Below are 20,445 nucleotides of genomic sequence, written 5' to 3' on the forward strand. Positions count from 1 at the left end.
CACCAGGAGGCTTGAAAACAACATACCAAGGTTTCTAACTTGGTCAAGTGAAAAGGGTGGAGATAAGGAGAACCCCTCCCCACTTCCGACCTAGGATCTAAGCTCATTCATTAAAAACATATTTATTTTATTCTATTTATTTGGTTGTGCCGGGTCTTAGTTGCGGCAGGTGGGCTCCTTAGTTGTGTCTCCAGGGCTCCTTAGTTGTGGCATGTGTGTGGGATCTCGTTCCCTGACCAGAGGTTGAACCCGGGCCCCCCACATTGGGAGCATGGAGTCTCATCCGCTGTGCCACCAGAGAAGTCCCAAAAGATATTTATTGATGTAGCACAATTGTTCAAATAAGTGTTGAATGAAGGTGTAATCAAATAAGTTGACATCTAGTGATTTCCTCCTATATTCCAGGAACTGTGTTGTCTTAAGACATATCGCTCTAGAATGTGAATACTATTATCCCCATTTTACCGATAAGGAAAGGGAAACAGAAGGTCAGCAAGGTGAAATCACTTCCTAAGATGACACAGCTAGCAAGTGGCAGAACAAGGATATGAACCCAAGGTTATCTGTCTGCAAACCCTGCATCCATTTATTCAACAATTATTTATTATAAGCTCACTATGTGCCAGGCACAAGGCAAAAATATCTGGAGAGAGACAAACAACCATGGAACAAATAAATTATATAGTGTGTTACAAGGTGTAAGTGCTGCCAAAAAGATAGAACAGAGGAAGGGGGGGAGTGGGAGTGGTTTTGGGGTAATTTTGAATAGGGCAATCAGGGTAGGCCTCCAGCAGGTGATATTTGAGCGAAGACTCGATGGAGGTGTGGATATCGGCAAGAAGGCTTCCAGGAAGAGGTAATAGCTAGTGCAACATCATCCGGCTGGAAGGAAATGAATCAGTAGGCAAATCGGAGATTAGATTATAGGTGTGGAGGTGGGGAACAGATCATGTAGAGCCTTGTAGGCTATTTAAGTTTTAGGCTTTTTACTGAGGGGAAAATGGGGAGCCTTTAAACAGGTCTGAGCAGATGAGGAAATGATCCGACTTAGGTTTTAAAGGATTCCTTTGTTTCGATAGGGAGAACAAACTGCAGAGGAGACAAGAGACCATTCTGTTTCTAAACCATGAGCAATTTTTTTTTCCCTTTTGTTTTTTTCATTAGCAATTATTTCTCAGCTCCACGTCATACTCTTTAGTTGCGACTTGACCGGAAGAAACGTGGACTCAGCTCGCAAACTCTAGCGCCTACAAGAGAGCGGCTCCAGCCCAGCAGAGGGAAGCAACTCTGAGAAAGGTCCTCTAACACACAGCAGTGCCCTCCTTTAACTACCTCGTTTAAAGGAAGCTTCCTGTTGGATGGAATGGCACCGATATCATCCAATGGTTGTCTGTATCAATCCGGCTCCTCCAGACAGACGTTGACCCCAGCCAATAGATGGGGGCGCTGTCCGCAGCTTCTAATTGGCTGCTTCGTTCACCTATAAAACATGCAAGCCGGGGAGAGGCCCTTCTCTCGTCAGGCGTCCTGGAGTGAGGTTTGTTTGTACCCTGCAGTCTCGCCCGGGACTGGCGGCGGGGAGCATGCGGTTCTTTGGGGGTTCTTTGAGGGGGGGCGCTTCGGGACTGCAGGGTCTGGGCCTTTTTGGTCTGGGCCGCGGCGGCGGGCGCCCGCGCGTGGTCTGCTCCACGTGTGCCTTGGGCTTGGAGCCCGCCATGTCTTGGGGACTTGTGTCGGGGTGTCTTGAGCTCCCTTTTTCTCTTCAGTGACATCGTCTTTAAACCCTGCGTGGCAATCCCTGACGCACCGCAGTGATGCCCAGGGAAGACAGGGCGACCTGGAAGTCCAATTACTTCCTTAAGATCATCGTAAGTGCGGGGTGGGTCCCAGCCGCCCACCGTGCTGCTTCAGCCTCGGGCACTAATGGAGACAATCAGCAACCATGTGTTGAGTGCCTACTACCACATTAGGTCGTTTTAGGCAAATCTCATTTAATCTTCCCAATTTCCCGAGATGCGCGCCCTTCCTCCTCCCTTTGTTGCAGGTACATAGGCTCAGGCAAGTTAAATGGCTCCTAGGGTAACAGCATTAACGCCCAGGTCTGTCGGCTTCCAAATAGCGCTCATCGTACTTTACTCCCCTGCCTCCTTGTTTGGGAAGGTCTGAGGCAATGAGTGACTCAATATAAAGTCAAGTTGTTGCGTATTCCGGTCCTATTAGTCAAGAAACTAAACTTTAAGTGAATGCTTTCTCTTGGATGGCCTTGAGTTGGGTCTTCCCCTGCCTAGAAATGCTAACAACCATGCTGCTCTTCAGGCATTAGGATGCGTTGTAGAGTTTAGTCCATTGTATTCCTCCCCATTTATTCAGGGTTTCAGACTCACAAAAAAACGTAAAAGAATTGCAAAATCATATACTCACAACTTAGGTTCTACAAGCAGTATTTTACTGTATTTGCTTTATGTTGTATTTTGAATAATTTAAATCTAACCTTACTTGGAAGAGTATTTTTTTTGTATTAATGCAGCTGATTTGGTGAAACAGAAACATGCTTCATGGTTGGGAAAAATTAAAAATGAAAGTTACAAGTAAAATTTTTTGATTGAATGTAGAAACATAATTTTTACCATTCATACTCAGCAAGCAAATCTTTGAAAATGTAGCGTTGTTTTAACTCGGGCAGCTGGCAGTACGAGGAATTGTCCCAGTCTTTGAGACATTTCAAAAGCATAGAAGAAAGGGAGTGAGATGGAAACCAGTTATTGTGGGATTTGGTTTCTATTAATCTCTTCCCTCTTTTGTCCTGTGAAACGTTGCTTGTTTGTGGCTTGTTTCTGTAGCAACTTCTGGATGATTATCCGAAATGCTTCATTGTGGGAGCAGACAATGTGGGCTCCAAGCAGATGCAGCAGATCCGCATGTCTCTCCGAGGGAAGGCCGTGGTACTGATGGGCAAAAATACAATGATGCGCAAGGCCATCCGAGGGCATCTGGAAAACAACCCAGCTTTGGAGAAGTCAGTTCATCCTCCTGGGCATCTTTATCCGCCCTTCTCAGTGTCCTCCTCCCTTTTCCTGGAGAAGAACGGTACTGAAAAGTGACTGTCTCCCATAAACTTCTCTTTGCAGACTGTTGCCTCACATCCGGGGGAATGTGGGCTTTGTGTTCACCAAGGAGGACCTCACTGAGATCAGGGACATGCTGCTGGCCAATAAGGTAAGGGGAGAATCAGGTTGGTTGGAGAGACCTTATTAATTTTGGCTCCTTAAAAGCAACGAAACTGACCCTTCTCAGGTTGTGTCTGTGGAGAGAAGACTTCTCACTGTTTCTCATTTTTTTGTTCAGGTGCCAGCTGCTGCCCGTGCTGGTGCCATAGCCCCATGCGAAGTCACTGTGCCTGCCCAGAACACTGGTCTGGGGCCTGAGAAGACCTCCTTCTTCCAGGCTTTAGGCATCACCACTAAAATCTCCAGGGGCACCATCGAAATCCTGGTGAGTGGACCTGGCTTGCCAGTGCTAGCTGGGCTCGGTTGCTGCCAACCTGCTGGATGTCCAGGTGTTAACTGCCAGCTCCCTTGTTCTTCAGAGTGATGTGCAGCTGATCAAGACTGGAGACAAAGTGGGAGCCAGTGAAGCCACGTTGCTGAACATGCTGAACATCTCCCCCTTCTCCTTTGGGCTGGTCATCCAGCAGGTGTTTGACAGTGGCAGCATCTACAACCCTGAAGTACTTGACATCACAGAGGAAACTCTGCATTCTCGCTTCCTGGAGGTACACGCTGTCCATTCCAGGCTCTTCTTGCATTAATAGTTGAGAGCGTGTCTAGCTTCAGACTGAATCCTGGCCATGCAGCTGACTAGCAGTGTAATAACCAGGGACAGTTGTTTAATCTGTACCTCAGTTTCCTTGTCTGTAAGTGGCAATAACAATATAAGATTGTTGAAGGATCTAATGAATTTATGAATGTAAAGCCTTAGAACAGTGCTGGGCACATGGTAAGGGCTGTTATTCTAGGGTGTGCAGTAAGATGTGAGATTTTGAGTAGTGTCAGTGAGTCAAAAGAGGAATGAGAAGATGAGATAGTTAATACATCAGTGTTGCCAAGTACCCTGTCTTGGGAAGATGGACTCTTTCAGGGACTGTTATTGCTTAGTTTTTGCCACTAATATATCCTCTAGTTAACAAATAAGGTGGTAGGAGATATAATTCCTTTTTTATTGGATGAATGGAACATTGCAATTATACATACTCTTAACTCCAGTTACTTTTGGAAATCTCACTAGTGAATGAAATTCACATCTGGAACTAATTTAATGTTTTTCTCTCTTGGAATGCAGTGGTTATGTTAATAGTTTATATTTTCACAAGATGGTGGCTTTTGAAGTAAATGCCACCATCATGGTATAGGGAACGCCCATGTTGAGAATAACAGCAAAAAGCATTTATAAATTACTGGGTCTGAATTTCCCTGCCAGAAGCATTTGGTGTGAGGTGAAATGTCCTGTGTGAGACTAATATACTAATCTAGCAAGTCTTGTTTGCTGTCGAGCTTTGCTTGGACTCAACAGCAAAGACCTCACACCTGAAGTGTGATTTTTTTTCTTTTTTTCTCCTTCCTTCCACAGGGTGTCCGCAATGTTGCCAGCATATGTCTGCAGATTGGTTACCCAACTGTTGCATCTGTACCCCATTCTATCATCAGTGGGTACAAGCGGGTCCTGGCTTTGTCTGTGGAGACTGATTACACCTTCCCACTTGCTGAAAAGGTATAAAAAAAAACCCACCAGGACCACAGCAGACCTGACAGTTATTAGCAAGAGGATAAATAGATGCCTGTTAGTGTTTTTATAATAGTGTTTTATGTAGCAGATACATTTTTAAGAGTATAGAAACCCTAGGGGGACTCGTTCCAGGGCTCCCCACGGACACCAAATCCAGGGGTGCTCAAGTCCCTTGTATAAAATGGTGTTATGTTAAATAATATTTCTAGGTTACTTACAATACCTAATACAATGTGAATGCTATGTAAATGGTTGTAAATACAATGTAAATAATTGCCCCCGTGCAGAAAATTCAGGTTTTCCTTTTCGGAAATTTTTTCCTTTTTTTGATCAGCAGTTGGTTCAATCTGTGAATGTGAAACCTCTGGATACAGAGGGCCAACTGTATACTTGAGGTTGGGAGGCAGGGGAGGCGTGTTTGCGACTTTAGAAATTACAAGAGACTTAAAGGGGGCTTAGTTAACAGATAAGAGCTGGGCCTAAGATCACCAGGCTATACCCAAGCTGTCCTATCTGGTCACATCCAGAATAAGATTTCACTGATACGGAAATTGGTCCTTAAAACTTTTGAGCTCTGCAGAGGCTGAAGGGTTGTGGGTAGTAGGGGGTGTAGATAGACTATTTTGACCATGAACTTTTCCCCTTGCTTTTAGGTCAAGGCCTTCTTGGCTGATCCATCTGCATTTGTGGCTGCTGCCCCCGTGGCAGCTGCCAGCACTGCTGCTCCTGCTGCTGCTGCCGCAGCCCCAGCCAAGGTTGAAGCAAAGGAAGAGTCGGAGGAGTCGGACGAGGACATGGGATTTGGTCTCTTTGACTAATCACCAAAAAGCAGCCAACTCAGCCGGCTTTATTTGTGAAACAAGGAAATAAAGGCTTACTTCTCTTACAAGTCTCTGGATTTTTCATTTTGTGCATTTTGAGGTTATAGTTCTGTGTGCTAGAAACTTGAAGCCATGGTAATAGTTCTGTGTGCTAGAAACTGAAGCCATGGTAAAAATCATAGACCTTTATTTGGAGTTGACATTTGGTGTCCTCTTTGTAAGTGAAGGACTGCTCTCCTAGCATCCTGTACTTTTTGTGGACCCAGCTTTAACTGTATGCTTAATAAATGGAATTGATTCCATGACCATCAGGCCACTATCCTGGGTCACTCCAAGATACTTTGAGTAGGTGTCATATTGAGATAAGCACTGGATGAGTGCTGCCAGGGTTTTTCACACTGGGTGGTGATGTGATTAATGATGAGTTTAGTGGTGACCGTTATTTAAGGAGATAGAACAGCTGATGCTGTAGGTGTTGTGAATCTTAGGTTTCACTTATCGATTTGCACTGGGTCACCCAGTAATGTGCTAGCTGTAACCAGGACTCAAAAGTTTTGAGGGCTTCCCTGGTGGCGCAGTGGTTGAGAGTCCGCCTGCCGATGTAGGGGACACGGGTTCGTGCCCCGGTACGGGAAGATCCCACGTGCCGCGGAGTGGCTGGGCCCGTGAGCCATGGCCGCTGAGCCTGCGCGTCCGGAGCCTATGCTCCGCAACGGGCGAGGCCACAGCGGTGAGAGGCCTGTGTACCGCAAAAAAAAAAAAAAAAAAAAAAATTTTGAAAGCCGTTGCTGACAGGGACGACAACTGAGCTGTGCAGACCGTATTTGAACTAGTTACAGAGTTGGCAGGTCTGCATGCTGAATAAAACTTAAGCAACTCTGGACCATGAGGCCCACTACCTGCAGCCTCCCACCCTGTGACCTTGTCTTAAGGAGCTGTCCCCAGGCAGGCTTTTCTCTCAGCTCCAGAGTCCTCCCCTGACTGCCAGGTATACCCCTGTTTTTAAACCCTCACATTGTCCACCGCTGGGGTACAAACTCTTTAATAGGATAAGACACGAGTTGGCTGCCTGCCTTTTAGCGAGCTCAGTTCCTGTTATCAAGGGAACTCCTCTAGGAAGCATCTAGGACACACTTCTGTAAAATGGTGTTCACGAAGGAGAGGCTCACACGGGGGTGTCTGGGCCGGACCTGCGCACTCGTGGGTCGATGGCTGCAGGGCGGTCTCGCCGCGTTACAAACCCTCAGGGATCCCCGTCTCCCACGAGGCCGGGCTGAGAAAGGCCCTGGGGAGGAGGCCTTGATAGTCCCAGGCGCTCACCCCGGTACCCAGTCCAGCTTCCCGCCTCGAAGCCCAGGCTGCCGCGGCCGCCATCCCGCCCGGGGGCGCCAGGCCCCGTGCCCCAACACTATCCCGGCCTCGCTCTGCGGTGTGGGCCCGCGCTGTGACCCGGAAGCGCTCCGGAAGCGGTTCCGGAGTCAGCGCCGGCAGGATGGCGGCGGACACGCAGGTGAGGCGGGCGGCTGCGAGGCCAACGCGGCCAGCGACGGGGCGCGGAGGGCGGCGGTCGGGCCGGACCGCTAGTGCCGCTAGCTTAGGGGGCCGGGGGCCGGCGGCTGCGGAGGGCGCGGTCCAGGGGCCGCTTTGGGCCGGTCCCTCCCGGACCCGGCTTCGTCCCGGCTCCCGGCCCGGGTGGCGCGGACCGGCCGCGGGCTCGAGGAATCAGGGACTCCGGCCTCGGCGGCTGGAACCTGTCGGGCCCTCCCCGGTTCCGGAGTTGCCGAAGTTCCTCTTTCAAGGAGTCTCTGCTCCATTTCTCTGAAGCCCTCCAGCAGTGAGCCCCGGCCAACGCCAACTCCCTCTTAAACTTTGTGTTCAGCAAATATTTCTCAAGCACCTACTATGTGCAGGGATTTATAGCATATTCTTTGGATTCATACAAAGATCTGAGTTGGAGTCTTGGTCAGTTTTAGTTTCTCTGAGACGCTGGGCAAGTTTCTTAACCCTGCCAATTCTCAAGTCTTTTCATCCATAAAATGGGGGTAAACTAGTACCTGTCGTGTAGGGTTGTTGTGAGGAGTCAGTGAAATAAAGTAGGACTCCATATATGTTGATGGTTGTTATTAGGTGCAGCGTTAGATAAAAATTCAGGAAGAGCCTTGTCACCCTGAGTGTTATTACCTGTGAAGTGCCTCATAGTTAAGGGAAGAGCTGGGGAAGACCTTTTTCCTCCATCCCATCCTCCTTTTAGTTGTGTTTTAGGGTGAAAAGACAATATTATGGGAAAAGGAAATGGGTCTCTAAAGGACAGCATGCCTCACTTGGGTATCAGGGTGAGGAGATTAATTGATTTTGATAGGGAGGCCCTGAGGCCAGAGAGTGAATCCTTAACCTGAGCATTCAAAAGATGCGAACTGGGCTTCCCTGGTGGCACGGTGGTTGCGAATCCCCTTGCCGATGCAGGGGACACGGGTTCGTGCCCCGGTCCAGGAAGATCCCACCTGCCGCGGAGCGGCTGGGCCCGTGAGCCATGGGCGCTGAGCCTGCGCGTCCGGAGCCTGTGCTCCGCAGCGGGAGGGGCCGTGACGGTGAGAGGCCCGCGTACCGCAAACAAAACAAAACAAAAAAAAGATGCGAATTGCGAGTTTCCTGTGCAAGGGAGCGGCTGGTAGTTTTTTTTTTTTAATATTTATTTAGGCGGCGCCGGGTTTTAGTTTCGGCATGTGGACTTCTTAGTTGCGGCTCGCATGTGGGGACCTAGTTCCCGACCAGGGAACGAACCCGGGCCCCCTGCATTGGGAGCGTAGTCTTACCCACTGGACCACCAGGGAAGTCCCAGGGGCTGGTAATTTGTTCCAAGTTTGTTATAGTGAATCCTGGAAAGAAAAGCATAGTCTCCTGAGTATTTTGAAAAGGGTTGGGAGAGTACACGCTGACTGTGTAACATTAAAACTCAAATGCAAAAAAAAAATCTCTCCAGTGCTGTGTTGTTCAGTATGGTAGCTAGTTAATTAATAGCCAAGCGGCTACTTAAGTTAGTTAAAATTAAATGAAATTAAAAATTCAGTTATTCGGTTGTACTAGCCACATTTCAGTGCACCGGTAGCCATATGGGGCTGGTGACTACTGCATTGTACAGTGCAAAAGAACATTTCCATCAACACAGAAAGTTCTACTGGACGGTGCTCCTCTAGAGAGAAACCTGTGAACATTTAAGCTCTTTGCATCTGATCTCACCAGCAAATGACTTCTCTGAAGGATCTTCCTCAGTTTTATTCTGACAGGATCCCAAGTGGGTAACATTCATTTTCTGATTAAGAAAAAGAAGAGCCTTGAACCTGAAACGCTCTTTCATCTTTGGGGGAGAAACTATAGCCAGGAATTTAATATTAGCATGGAAAAACAGCTATGTGAGAATTTTAGGTAAAGGGTGGATTATATATATGCATCTATTCTTGCTATCTCCTCCAGCGTCACTAAAACTAGTAAAGAGTTGGGAAAAAAAATGAGAATTGGAAGAATGGAGAGCAGACAATAGCAGCAAACTTTTGGAAGCTAGAAAGTGATAAGTGGTAAAGGGTTCAGCAGACCCAAGGGAAATGAATCCTAAGCCAAGTTAAGAAAGCTGAGAACCAACCTGATTTACGTTGCAGAATCTCTGACAGCTGGAAATTGGTGGTATCAGCTAACCTCTGGAAGTGAGGGTGAGTGGGGAGGGGCTAAGTTAGGCGGATTGGTTGAAAGCCCTTTTCAGATGCAGTCAGAGCCCCAGCTTTCTTTCTCCATCTTGGCAAAAGCCTGAAAGTTTTCTCTCTGGAGAAAACTTGTTTTGTGTAAAACAGGACCACACAAAAGTGTGGGAGGTCCAATATCCACGGAAATCATCAACAAAATAATTCAACATACTTTCTGCGAACGGAAGCATGTGTTTTCAGATAAAAAATGCTCAGTACAATGGATGAAAACAGACTCACAACAAAGCACGTTAATGTGAAATTTTAGAACCTTGGACACAAAAAGAAGATCTTAGAAATTTCCAGGGGGGAAAATCAGGTCTCAGACAAAGGATCAAGAACCAGAATGGCGTTGGGTTTCCCAGCAGTAATGAAAGCTAGAACTCAGTGAAGAAAGGTCTTCAGTATTCTGGGAAAACTTCAACCTAGAATTCTGTACCCAGACAAACTTCAGGTAGGAGGCCAAAATATTTTCAAACTTGCAAGGACTTCACGAGATGGAGGATGTACTTTACCCAAACACAAGAAAGAGTACATTTTCAGGGTGATAGAGTCCCAGCTGTAGGAGATCACCCACCAAATTGGGGCAGGTCGGAAGGCACTGGGTGAGGCTTCTTCAGGAAAATGGAATTTGGTAGAATACCTGGTCTGCCTAAATGTATTGAGATTTAGACAAGTGGCAGAAAGTTTGGGATTGAATTATTAATTAGAACAGATAAAACAAGGCAAACTGAGGTGAGGAGGGAATGGGCATTGGGAGCCTTTATTTAACTCCAGGGTTAATTTTAAAAAAGCTGTGCAAGAGAGTAAACAGTTTATTAAATGGAAATTGAATACCATTTGCATATAATGTAAACACTGAATTACTGGGCTAACCCATATTATGAAACAAAGGAATTGTGTCAGGGATATGGGGAGGGTCTCTGGTGGGGTTGAAGAGGGAGAGAGGTCTTTTGTAGAAAGGCAGAAGTAGCAGCACAAGCAAATTATTTTAGAGATATGGCGATAACTACCGAAATAATCAGCCAATATTGGTGAAAGAGATTGTCCTTGTGTGTGAGGGCATGTGACTGATTTTTAGAGCAAACCTCCCAGAACTTTTTGACCCTTTATATACGTGAATGACTATAAAAACAAGAGACAATATTAAAACAAATAATTTGTGTAGAAGACAGTTTTGGACATGATTTTATTCATTGCTAATAGAATTATAGCAGGGATTTATCTGTAAGAAGAACTCAGTATTATTTTCTCTCTCTATGCACCCTTGAGTCTTATTCTACTAATAAGGCCTGTCCGTGAAATACCCTCAAAAGAAAAAGAGGGCGGGTGTTACCCACTTGGGTCTTATTATGCCCTGCTCAACTGCTCATGTATCCACAACCTGCCTGCTTTGCAGCCTGTAGAATATGGTTCAGGAGCCAGATTTTCAGGAATATTTGCAAACTGCCCCTCTTTCTAGGTCTTATGCTTATGTCCCTGTGCAGGGGATGCAGTTGTGGTAACATGGATGGTGGTTCAAAGCTAAGGACTTGTTAGCATCAGTTTTTAGACCTGTTGGTTTCAGGTTTAGTTTCAGAAATGCAGGTGCTGTGGCCCACAGGTCCAGTCCGAGCAGTGGCTTCCTCTCTGGGAGTTGGTTTCTTCATCACCTGTGAAATGGGGATATGGTGCCTGTCTGGAAGGCTTGCTGGTAGTAGTAGCTGATTTTGTGCTCGGGATGAGAGGTAAATGCTCTACATACACTATCTTATTTAGTCTCTGTTTAACAGTCATGAGGTAGGTGCTGTTGCCTGTATAGATGGGGAATCAGAGGGTCAAGGAAATGATATAATTTGACTTAGTTTCCACAGCTGGTAGGAGGCAGAGCTGGGATTCAATTTCTTGACCTTTTACCTGCTAGCCAACTGTGTTTATGAGTTGCCAGGATACTCCTTCATATGGGAGGTTTAAAAGAGATAATATAAAGGGAACATACTTGGCATTTAGTAGGCCCTCCCTAGATTTTGCATAGTTTGGAAGGGATATTTTCTGTCCTGAGGTCTTTGCCTTTGACCTTCACTCTTTTTGTCCACGTCTAAATGAGGTATACTGAGTGGCTGACTGGTTGGGTTAAAAGCAGTACATCTCACTCAACTGGGGGTGATTGTGTCCCCCAGGAGATGTTTGACAATGTCTGGAAACAGTTGGGGTTGCCGCAGCTGTGGTGGGAGGATGGGGTGCTGCTACTGGTGTCCATTGGGTAGAGGCCAGAAATGCTGCTCAAAATCCTACGATGTATAAAGGCAGCCCCCAAAGTCAGGAGTGTGGAGGTTGAGAAACCCTGGGTTAGAGAGAGCTTCACTGAGTTCTGCACCTCCCACAGCTTGCTCGCTCTGTTTCCGCCCCCTCCCCGCCCCCCCCGCGCCCCCCCCCCCCGCGCCCCCCCCCCCCCCCCGGCAATGTTTTGTAGTTTGCTGAAATTTTTCTCTGTGGGCTTGGTCTTCACAGGTTTCTGAGACACTAAAGCGTTTTGCAGGGAAGGTGACAACAGCCAGTGTGAAGGAACGGAGAGAGATCCTCAGTGAGCTGGGGAAATGTGTTGCTGGAAAAGGTATTCGTTTTTCATTTCATTGATTTCATTTCAAACTAAATTGGGTTCTCTGTTTAGAACCATGGCCTTCTTTTCACCTCACAGCAACTTCTGTCTTCACTGTCAGTATTTGCTTGTTATAATCTGCACTGAAGCAGTTGGGTTGGTGGAGAGTTTATCCTTCTCGGCGCCAAACCTTTTTACCAGTTTTAACCATTTTGATTGGAAATAGTTCTAAAAGATACCAGCAGTCTTTCTTAAGTGATTTATTGGATGGAAAAACATTTTCTTTATGACCGGGGGCACCATTTTCCCAGTGTTCCGTGAAAACAAGCAAGATGGTATCAAGTGATTGGCTAGTAAAGGATTCCAAGATCATGTAAGTTTGTGAGATGTCACATTTTATTTCTTTTATTTTTTAATTAATTTTATTTATTTTTGGCTGTGTTGGGTCATCGTTGCCGCGCTTGAGCTTTCTCTAGTTGCGGCTAGTGGGGGCTACTCTTCGTTGTGGTGTGTGGGCTTCTCATTGCGATGGCATCTTTTGTCGTGGAGCGCAGGCTCTAGGCTCACAGTCTTCAGTAGTTGTGGCTAGTGGGCTCTAGAGCGCAGGCTCAGTAGTTGCTCCACAGCATGTGGGATCTTCCCGAACCAGGGCTCGAACCCTTGTCCCCTGCATTGGCAGGCAGATTCTTAACCACTGCGCCACCAGGGAAGCCCAGATGTCACATTTTAATCCAGTGTTTCCTTGAACCTCATTTTTGCCAAAAACCTGTTCAGGGTCTGGGCACCACATTTTGGGAAATGCTGAGCACATGCAGTTACCCTGATTCTGTACCATAACCCGAGGGCTCTTGCTGCAAATTATGGGGCATGTATAAGACTAGTGTGCCTTCAACCAATAAATGCTCATTAGTTTTGAGTTTCCTTTTGGTGTGTTTTTACTATACAGCATTGGTTCTCAGAATATGGTCCCTAGACCAGCAGTATCAGCATCACCTAAAACTTGTTTGAGATACAAATTCTCAGCTCCACCCCAGAGACTCAGATTCACCAAAACCCTGCAGGTGGAACCCAGAGTCTGTGTTTTAACAAGCCCGCAGTTGATTCCTGTGTTTGCTGCAGTTTGAGAACCATGGCGGTATAGAATTGGGTCTCCGTTTCTGTCAGCTTTCACTTGTTGTTAGGAAAAAGCCTACTTCCTACCACCCTCTCACCCCCATTCTCATTCGCTGCTTCTGATCTACTGTTGCCTGGTTACATACCCAAGCTTGTTAAAGTAGTGTGTAAATTAAGTAAATTGCTGTTTGTGAGCTTCTGAGAGATTCTCCTGTGGATCAGAACTTTAGCATATGAGTGTTATGGCACCTTCAAAAGTCTTTCTGGTCACTTCTGAACAAAGTTCTAGTTAGAAAGGGCTGCCATGTGATAGATGCTAGCTGGACTCCCTGAACCATAATGGCTGACTCCCTGCTAAGTAACAGTTGAATACTACACTTTTCCCCATTTTGTGGAGTAAGGAGTTGGACATGTGTGGGTGAAGTTTATGAACTACTCAGGGCCTTTTCAGGGTGATTCTACTCTTCAGTCACCCTGAAATTCTACAGTTCAGGGTGAATTACGTTTGTAAAATGTTTAGTAGTCTTTGATATACAAGTTGATTGGGGGAAGTTAACCTCCCATATGAAATTGTTAATTCTCAATTTCCTGATTTTGAGTCTAAGGAGGAGTCATTGCATAGTGATAACTCTTCTGGCCTCTCCTTTTGTTAGGGTAGCAGGCAGGTCACCAGGAGAGTTCATCAGAGGTGGTGCAGTGGTGCAGAGTGTTTTCTGCCAGGGCGAGGAGTTGAAGTCTTCCTCAGAGCTGTCGATGCGGATGGTCGGCCTGGCTCAGCCCAGTCTGGCCCTGAGGCCTCTGATGCTCTCCGCAGTTCTGCCTCGGTGTACTTGAAGCCTGAGACTCTGAGGCGGTGTCTGCTGTGCCTGTTCTTTCCAGTCACAGGCGTCTAGTGCAGAGTCAGAGGAGAAGGGCTCTGCGTTCTAGCCATGCCTCTGCCACTTACAGGCTGTGGGACCCGGTTCAGGTTACTTAACCTGTGAGCCTGTCTCCTTGGAGTGAGGAGTGAATGAGAACACACGGGGACGGTGCTTGACTCGGTGCCTGGCTATGGTCAACGCCCAGTGTCTATTAGCTGTTATTACTACTGTTCTCTTAGCCACAACCTGTTCCCGGCTCCAGTCACTCTTTTCCTCCGTTACTGAGGTAGCCTCAAATCAGATGGACCATTACCAGGCTCAGGGCCCTGGGGGAGCTGGGTGCCCGCCCCTCCTTCATTCCCCATGCCCCCATCGTTCGGGTGCCTGAAGTGTGAGGCCCTGTGCAAGCCCTTTGTGGGCCTCCTGCTCTCGGTGCCTCCCACGCTGGTCAGTCTGACACTCAGCGTACATTTCCCCGTGTCAGACCCTCCCCTCTTTGTCTGCGGGCTTCAGTCTGGCATGCAGAACCTGTCACAGGTTGGCTCTCCGTTATTGAGCCCTATTGTTTCACCAGTTTCTCTTTCACTCAGCTGGCGTGCTTGGTTTTCCATGCCTTGGTTTCTTCATCTTAAAAATGAGCTCAGTTGCAGTACCCACCTCACAGGAATTGAGTTAATGTATATAAAATGCTTAGAGCAGGGCCTGGTGCCTCATGAGCACTGGTTAAGTGTCGGGTGTTGTTATTCCTCCTCCTCCTCACGCACCCTGCACAGGCATTGTGCCACCTTATCCCGTGCACTTCTGCTCATGTTGTTAACACCACTCTGCATGCAGGCCCCTCTTTCCGTTTGTCCACATCCTACTCATCTGTTAGGCCAAGCTTCTGTGTCCTTAAAATCTTCAGAAACCTCTCTGTTATAGGTGTTCTTCTCTTTTCTGATCCCTCATAGTACTTAAGTTTTGTCCTGTGTTTTAAAACCAATTATTAGAACGTACATAAAGAAAAGTACACATATCATAAGTGAACAGGTCGCTGAATTATCACAAACTAAACACAGCCGTGTAACCAGCACCCGGATCAAGAAGCAGAACATTTCCTGTACTCTAGCACCTCCACTCGAAAGCATGTTAAATTTCGAGGGCACTTGTCTTGCCTTAGTTTCATTCATTTAACAGATGTTTGTCCGAGAGCCTTCCCGTGCTAGATGTTTCTTTAGAGTCCTATTTTGTCATTACTTTTTCCTGTTGGGAATTCTATCTCAAACGCCCGGGGAGTGTCCAGTGGGCAGAGGTCATGTCAGCAGAATGCCTGGCTCGAGCAGATGCCCAGGAAGTAGATTTTATTGAGTAGATTTTATTTTATTAACCTCTGTGTAATCTTTGGTTTTAGATCTGCCAGAGGGAGCAGTGAAAGGCCTCTGCAAATTATTCTGCTTGACTCTGCATCGATACAGGCGAGTCCCGATCAAAGGCCCAGTGTCCAGAGCAGTTTGTGCAGAAATGTGATATAGGGTAGTGGTTAGAGCCCAGGCTTTGGAGCCAGACTACCTGGGTCCTGCACAAGTTACTGAACCTCTCTGTGCCTCCGTTTCCTCATCTGCAGAACAGGGATGATGCTTTTACCTACCTCATAGGTGGTTGTCAGTAAGAGTCAAGTTCTTGGAACGTTGCTTGCCACGTTGAGTGCTCAGTCTCTATGCTGGCACCGGTCATGTGTGTAAAAGCACTTGGCCTAGTTTGAGGCCTATAGTAAGTGTTCCCTAAAGGTAGATGTTGTGCTTACAGCCTTAAGCCTCATTTGCCCTTATTAGATGCTTCCAGAACTCTCAGATGAGGTAGATTTATCCAGTTACTTCCTAATCCCATCATCTATGACCCACTGGAATACAGTGCAGTTTAATCTTCCTGAGAAAGACCAGGCTTGGCCTAAGCCCCCACCCCTGCCCCGAGTCCACATGTTCACCTTCCCCTTCTTTCCTCCTCCTAGAGATGCAGCCTCACGCAGGGCTCTGCAGGCAGCAATCCAGCAGTTGGCTGAGGCCCAGCCAGAAGCCACTGCTAAGAACCTTCTGCACTCTCTGCAGTCTTCAGGCATTGGCTCCAAAGCAGGTGTCCCCAGGTAAGAGGTAAAGGTGGTGGCCCACTGGGGGTTGGTGGAGTCCTACTCGTGAGAAGCCGGTGCAGATGAGCAGGCGTGAACATGCCTGCCCCTTTCCTCTTTGCAACTCTGAGGGGTGCCGGCAGTCTGCCTTCTGAATGGACGGAGAAGCCAAGATGTCAGGCCCAGTGGAGAAACCACTTTCCTGAGGAACAGGGTTGGGAAACCAGTGGAAGTAAGGCCATTTTAAGGAGAAACCAAATGCCCACTAGGCACTGAATGGAGCAAACCATCCTTTTGATTTATAGTTGTGAGTGCTAAGAGGTGGGAGTTTGGCACTCCTTGTCCTGAGTTGTCACAGATGATTTGTGGGGAACAAGTTTCCAGTTCCAGTTAGGTCAGTGGAGGGTCTTGCATAGCAGGCAAGGCCTTGCGGTGAGCATTCGTCCTCAAGATGGAGGCTGCTGCTCTGACCTCATCCCTCCCCTCCCCTCCCCTCCCCTCCCCTCCCCTTTCAGTAAGAGCAGTGGCTCGGCTGCCTTGCTGGCCCTGTCCTGGACCTGCCTACTGGTGCGCATTGTCTTTCCCTCGAGAGCCAAGCGGCAAGGAGACATCTGGAGCAAACTGGTAGGTTCCCCGGGTCTTTGCAGTCGTGCCGGTCAGCTCTTTGCACAGAGTTGGGACATGTTTAAGCACCTTCTCTGGCCAGTGCTGTTAGTGCTGGGTGACCAGGCACTTTGAGTTACCCTGAGGTGTGTGACTTTGGTGGATGGGCATGAGTGCAGCATAATAACATTCGTCTATTTATCAAATATCTTTGAGCTTTCCTGGGTCAGGCATGGTGCTAGGCCCTGGGAATACAGTGATGAGCAAGAGAAACATAGTCCCTGCCTTCATGGCATGTGAGGAAGACGTGACAGGCCAGAATGGGGAAGACAGGCAGAAAACAAGTAACCCAGAAAATACCAATTCTTTCCTCCCGTTCTATGCCTGCTCCTTCCACATTCCCTATCTTGCCTTTCAGCATGTCTGCTAACCAGAGACGGCCCAATAGGCTAGGTTGGGAGATTCTTTTGAATGTCTAGATATGCTTAGTGGAGGGCAAGAGGGATGGTCTTACGGTTTAACAAAAAAGGAGTCTGAGGATCTTGGTATGGATTTGACTCTTGGCCATGAGATTTGGCCAGATACCTAATTTCGGAGCCCATTTCCCATTGCTGCAAAAATGGGGAAAAGTACCACTCACCCATCCGCCTCAAAGAGTTGCCATGAAGATGGGCTCAAAAGAGGTGTGAAAGGGCTATAGAAACTTACAGAGGGCTGTGCAGGTAAATGAGGAGTGAGCACCTCTGCCTGACACAGCCAGCTTGTAAGACTTATTGAGGCCTCATCCCTGGGAGCTTATCCAGCATACTTCTGGGGATGACCATAGATATGCCATCAGCAGTTGATGGAAGGATAAGAACACTGAAACCTCACAGGTAGTGGATATGCTGGAAAAGCACCTTCAGAGTGTGGGTTCCATTGTTACCAAAAGGCCTTCTTGTAAGATGGTTTATCATGGGCTCCCTCACTAGCATGTCTCCAGTGAATTCTTATAACCGTTATCCAAGGTAAGTCAGTGTGGGTTAGTGAGGGGGAGGGGTCAACCCGGAGTTGTGTTTATGGGACAGGATGCATCAGGAGCTTGAAACCGTGGTGGTGGTTTCTGTGTCTTGAATCTGGGTTTTTCCTTTGCTCATTGCTGATGTTGACTATACACATAGGAGTAGTTCATTCAGTCCCTTAAGTATTTGTTGAGGGCCCCCTGCGTGTCAGGTGCTGTTCGAGGAGCCGAGGCTGAAACAGGGGACAGGTGAGAGGACCTTACTTTCTCATAGCTTTCAGTTGTGGGGAGAGGGTGGACACAAACAGGTCCACACATAAATGACAAAGTGTAGAGTCGTGCAGCAGAAAAGCAGGCAGGAGGATAGAGAGAGTGGTTGGACGGTGATGGTGGGAGGAAGGCCTCTGGAGGAGGTACCATTTGAGCAGGGACCTGAAGGATATGAAAGAAAAAACCATGCCCAGATTATGGGTTAGAACGTTCCAGGAAGAAAGAACAGCAATATAGTTCTGAATGTGATATCAGCAAGCTTAAAAAGCTATTTTAATAATAATTTTTTAAAAAAGGTTCAGTATTCAACAGGTGTAGAATGATATACCAGTTTCCTTCCCACCCCTTCCCTAGCCATCTCGGTCCCCCTCTATTACTAGTTTCTTAGGTAGTAGAGGTATTCTCTGTGTATATGACTAAATAGACCTTTTTATACAAGTGGTAGCATACATACAAACTTTTTTCTTTCGCCTTGTGTTTTTTTCCTTAACTGGATTTAGATTTGTTCCAGAGTATTATATAGAGGTTCTTATTCTTTATGACTGTCTACTAATCCTTTGAGTGGATGTACCACGGTATATATATAACTAGTTCCCTGTTTATGACCACTTATGTTGTTATAGTCTTTTGTTATAAAAAAATTGTTGCCATGAATAACTTTGTACATCTGCCATTTTGTACACATGCAAATGGAATTTGGCAGACTTCTTAAGCATGCCTTTTTTCTCAGGGTGGCAGTCCACTGCTCACCAGTGACCTTGGGTGTTCATGACACATACAGTCTCTGTGAGGCTTTTTTTTTTTTTTTTTTTGCGGTACGCGGGCCTCTCACTGTTGTGGCCTCTCCCGTTGCGGGGAACAGGCTCCGGATGTGCAGGCTCAGCGGCCATGGCTCACGGGCCCAGCTGCTCCGCGGCATGTGGGATCTTCCCGGACCGGGGCATGAACCCGTGTCCCCTGCATCAGCAGGCGGACTCTCAACCACTGCGCCACCAGGGAAGCCCTCTGTGAGGCTTTTTAATTGAGCACCTATTAGGTGCTTCACTCTGGGTTGGATAGTGGGCCCCCCTGCAGGCAGGATCAGCATATCAGTGTTCACTTCTGTATCCACAGTGCCTAGCATAGTGCCTGCCACTTCATCAGCGTTCATTGCTTGTAGAATTAATGAAGGAATAGTCAAGGCAGATGAAGAAATATATGAAACAGAATGCTTAACCTTTTCCCACATGGCACTTAACCTTGCTGGAATTATGTATTCATTTGTGTGTTTATTTGTTTAGTATCTTTTTCTCCCTCTGGACTATGAGGTGCATGAAAGCAAGGACTGTGTCTGTCTTATTCTCCAGGTGTTTTCATTGTCTGACTCATAGTAGGTGCTCAATAAATACTTATTAACGAAGTGCTTGAGTGAACAGATGTAATTCCGGGACAGGGTTAAGTGGGGGTGGGGGCAGGGGGTGGAGGGAAGAGGATCTGGCTGGAATTGAGTGGGAGAGGCCTGGCGGAGATGACCTCAGGTTCTGGCGGGCCTGACGAAGGTCTTGGGCAGGCTATGAGGGCCATGGGATCTCCACTCCCATTTTACGTCTGGACCTGAACCTCCCTGTCCCTGCAGGTAGAGGTGCAGTGCCTGCTCCTGCTGGAGGTGCTAGGCGGCTCCCACAAGCACGCCGTGGATGGTGCTGTGAAGAAGCTCACCAAGCTATGGAAAGAGGTGACAGGAGGCAGCAGGGTGGCGGTCATTTCTTCTTCCGTACCACCTCCACTGCCGTCTGATACACCTGCTCTACCCGTTCCTCTTCAGAACCCGGGACTGGTGGAACAATACTTGTCAGCCATTCTCAGCCTAGAACCCAACCAGAACTATGCAGCCATGCTGGGGCTGCTGGTGCAGTTCTGCACGAGCCACAAGGAGATGGACGTGGTCAATCGGCACAAGGCAAGTGGACTCTATGGAGGGAAGGAGGGGGAGCTTGTTTTGCCCTGGTGGCCCCCAGCTGCTGGCCTTATCTGAAGTTTGTTGGTTTTCTCACCTGAGACCCCGGCCTTTCATGGTGATATATGAACTTTGAGGAGCTGGAAAGTTTCCCCTCCAGTTGTGGCTTGGGATGGATCCTGCCATAGTTAACGGGATGATGATTTGCCTGTTCATACAGTCATTTATTCACCCACACTGAGCATCTGCCTTGTGCCAAGCTCTGTGCCAGGTGTTGGGGATGCAGCAGTGCGTGAGGGACCTGTGATCCCTTCCCGGGCGGGACTGAATCTGAGGAGGCTGCCGTTAGACATATCGTCATCTCATTATCTCTGTGAGACACGCTGCAAAGGAAAAGCGCAAGAGGCTGTGATACTCTGGTTGGGACTTGTCTTAGGCTGTGGGTCAGGGAACACATCTCTAATGAAGGAACTTAAAGGGTGAATAGGCGTTAACAGGTCAAGAGGGGAGGAAGGGCATTTTGGGCAGAGAAAGCAGCGTGTGGGCAGGAATGTAGAGGAGGCAAAGTGCGGTTGGAGGGGCATGTGGGTGTCTGGGTGAAAGAGGGTAGCAGGTAGGCCTGTGAGCCATGCCAAGGACTTGGACTT

The 20,445-nt window shown here is 47.6% G+C and overlaps 2 protein-coding genes across 3 annotated transcripts in view; both read left to right on the forward strand.

Annotated features, from left to right (window-relative positions):
• Positions 1-1,497: 1,497 nt before the first annotated feature.
• On the forward strand, positions 1,498-5,671 carry RPLP0 (ribosomal protein lateral stalk subunit P0). Its single transcript, XM_032603269.1, has 8 exons — positions 1,498-1,537; positions 1,767-1,868; positions 2,841-3,016; positions 3,129-3,216; positions 3,346-3,492; positions 3,587-3,772; positions 4,627-4,767; positions 5,436-5,671. The coding sequence occupies exons 2-8, from the start codon at positions 1,815-1,817 to the stop codon at positions 5,598-5,600; spliced, it is 957 nt and encodes a 318-aa protein (XP_032459160.1). The 5' UTR covers positions 1,498-1,537; positions 1,767-1,814; the 3' UTR covers positions 5,601-5,671.
• Positions 5,672-7,081: 1,410 nt separating this feature from the next.
• Positions 7,082-20,445, forward strand: part of GCN1 (GCN1 activator of EIF2AK4) — a 66,658-nt gene continuing 53,294 nt past the window's right edge. For both annotated transcript variants that reach the window (XM_032602652.1, XM_032602651.1), the window contains exons 1-7: positions 7,082-7,113; positions 11,828-11,930; positions 15,279-15,342; positions 15,876-16,007; positions 16,505-16,613; positions 19,478-19,576; positions 19,667-19,801. In XM_032602652.1, the coding sequence (XP_032458543.1) occupies positions 7,096-7,113; positions 11,828-11,930; positions 15,279-15,342; positions 15,876-16,007; positions 16,505-16,613; positions 19,478-19,576; positions 19,667-19,801 (660 nt within the window). In that variant the 5' untranslated portion in view covers positions 7,082-7,095. The remainder of the gene's footprint in view (positions 7,114-11,827; positions 11,931-15,278; positions 15,343-15,875; positions 16,008-16,504; positions 16,614-19,477; positions 19,577-19,666; positions 19,802-20,445) is intronic.

The sequence above is a fragment of the Phocoena sinus genome, chromosome 14, assembly GCF_008692025.1.
Source record: "Phocoena sinus isolate mPhoSin1 chromosome 14, mPhoSin1.pri, whole genome shotgun sequence".
Classification (NCBI taxonomy): Eukaryota; Metazoa; Chordata; class Mammalia; order Artiodactyla; family Phocoenidae; genus Phocoena; species Phocoena sinus.

Bases quoted from the DNA above. Each gene is read 5' to 3' on its own strand.
- RPLP0 (XM_032603269.1), top strand. From the start codon at position 1,815: ATGCCCAGGGAAGACAGGGCGACCTGGAAGTCCAATTACTTCCTTAAG. The intron at 3,493-3,586 runs GTGAGTGGACCT...CTTGTTCTTCAG, and splicing joins GGGGCACCATCGAAATCCTG to AGTGATGTGCAGCTGATCAA. The intron at 3,773-4,626 runs GTACACGCTGTC...TTCCTTCCACAG, and splicing joins TGCATTCTCGCTTCCTGGAG to GGTGTCCGCAATGTTGCCAG.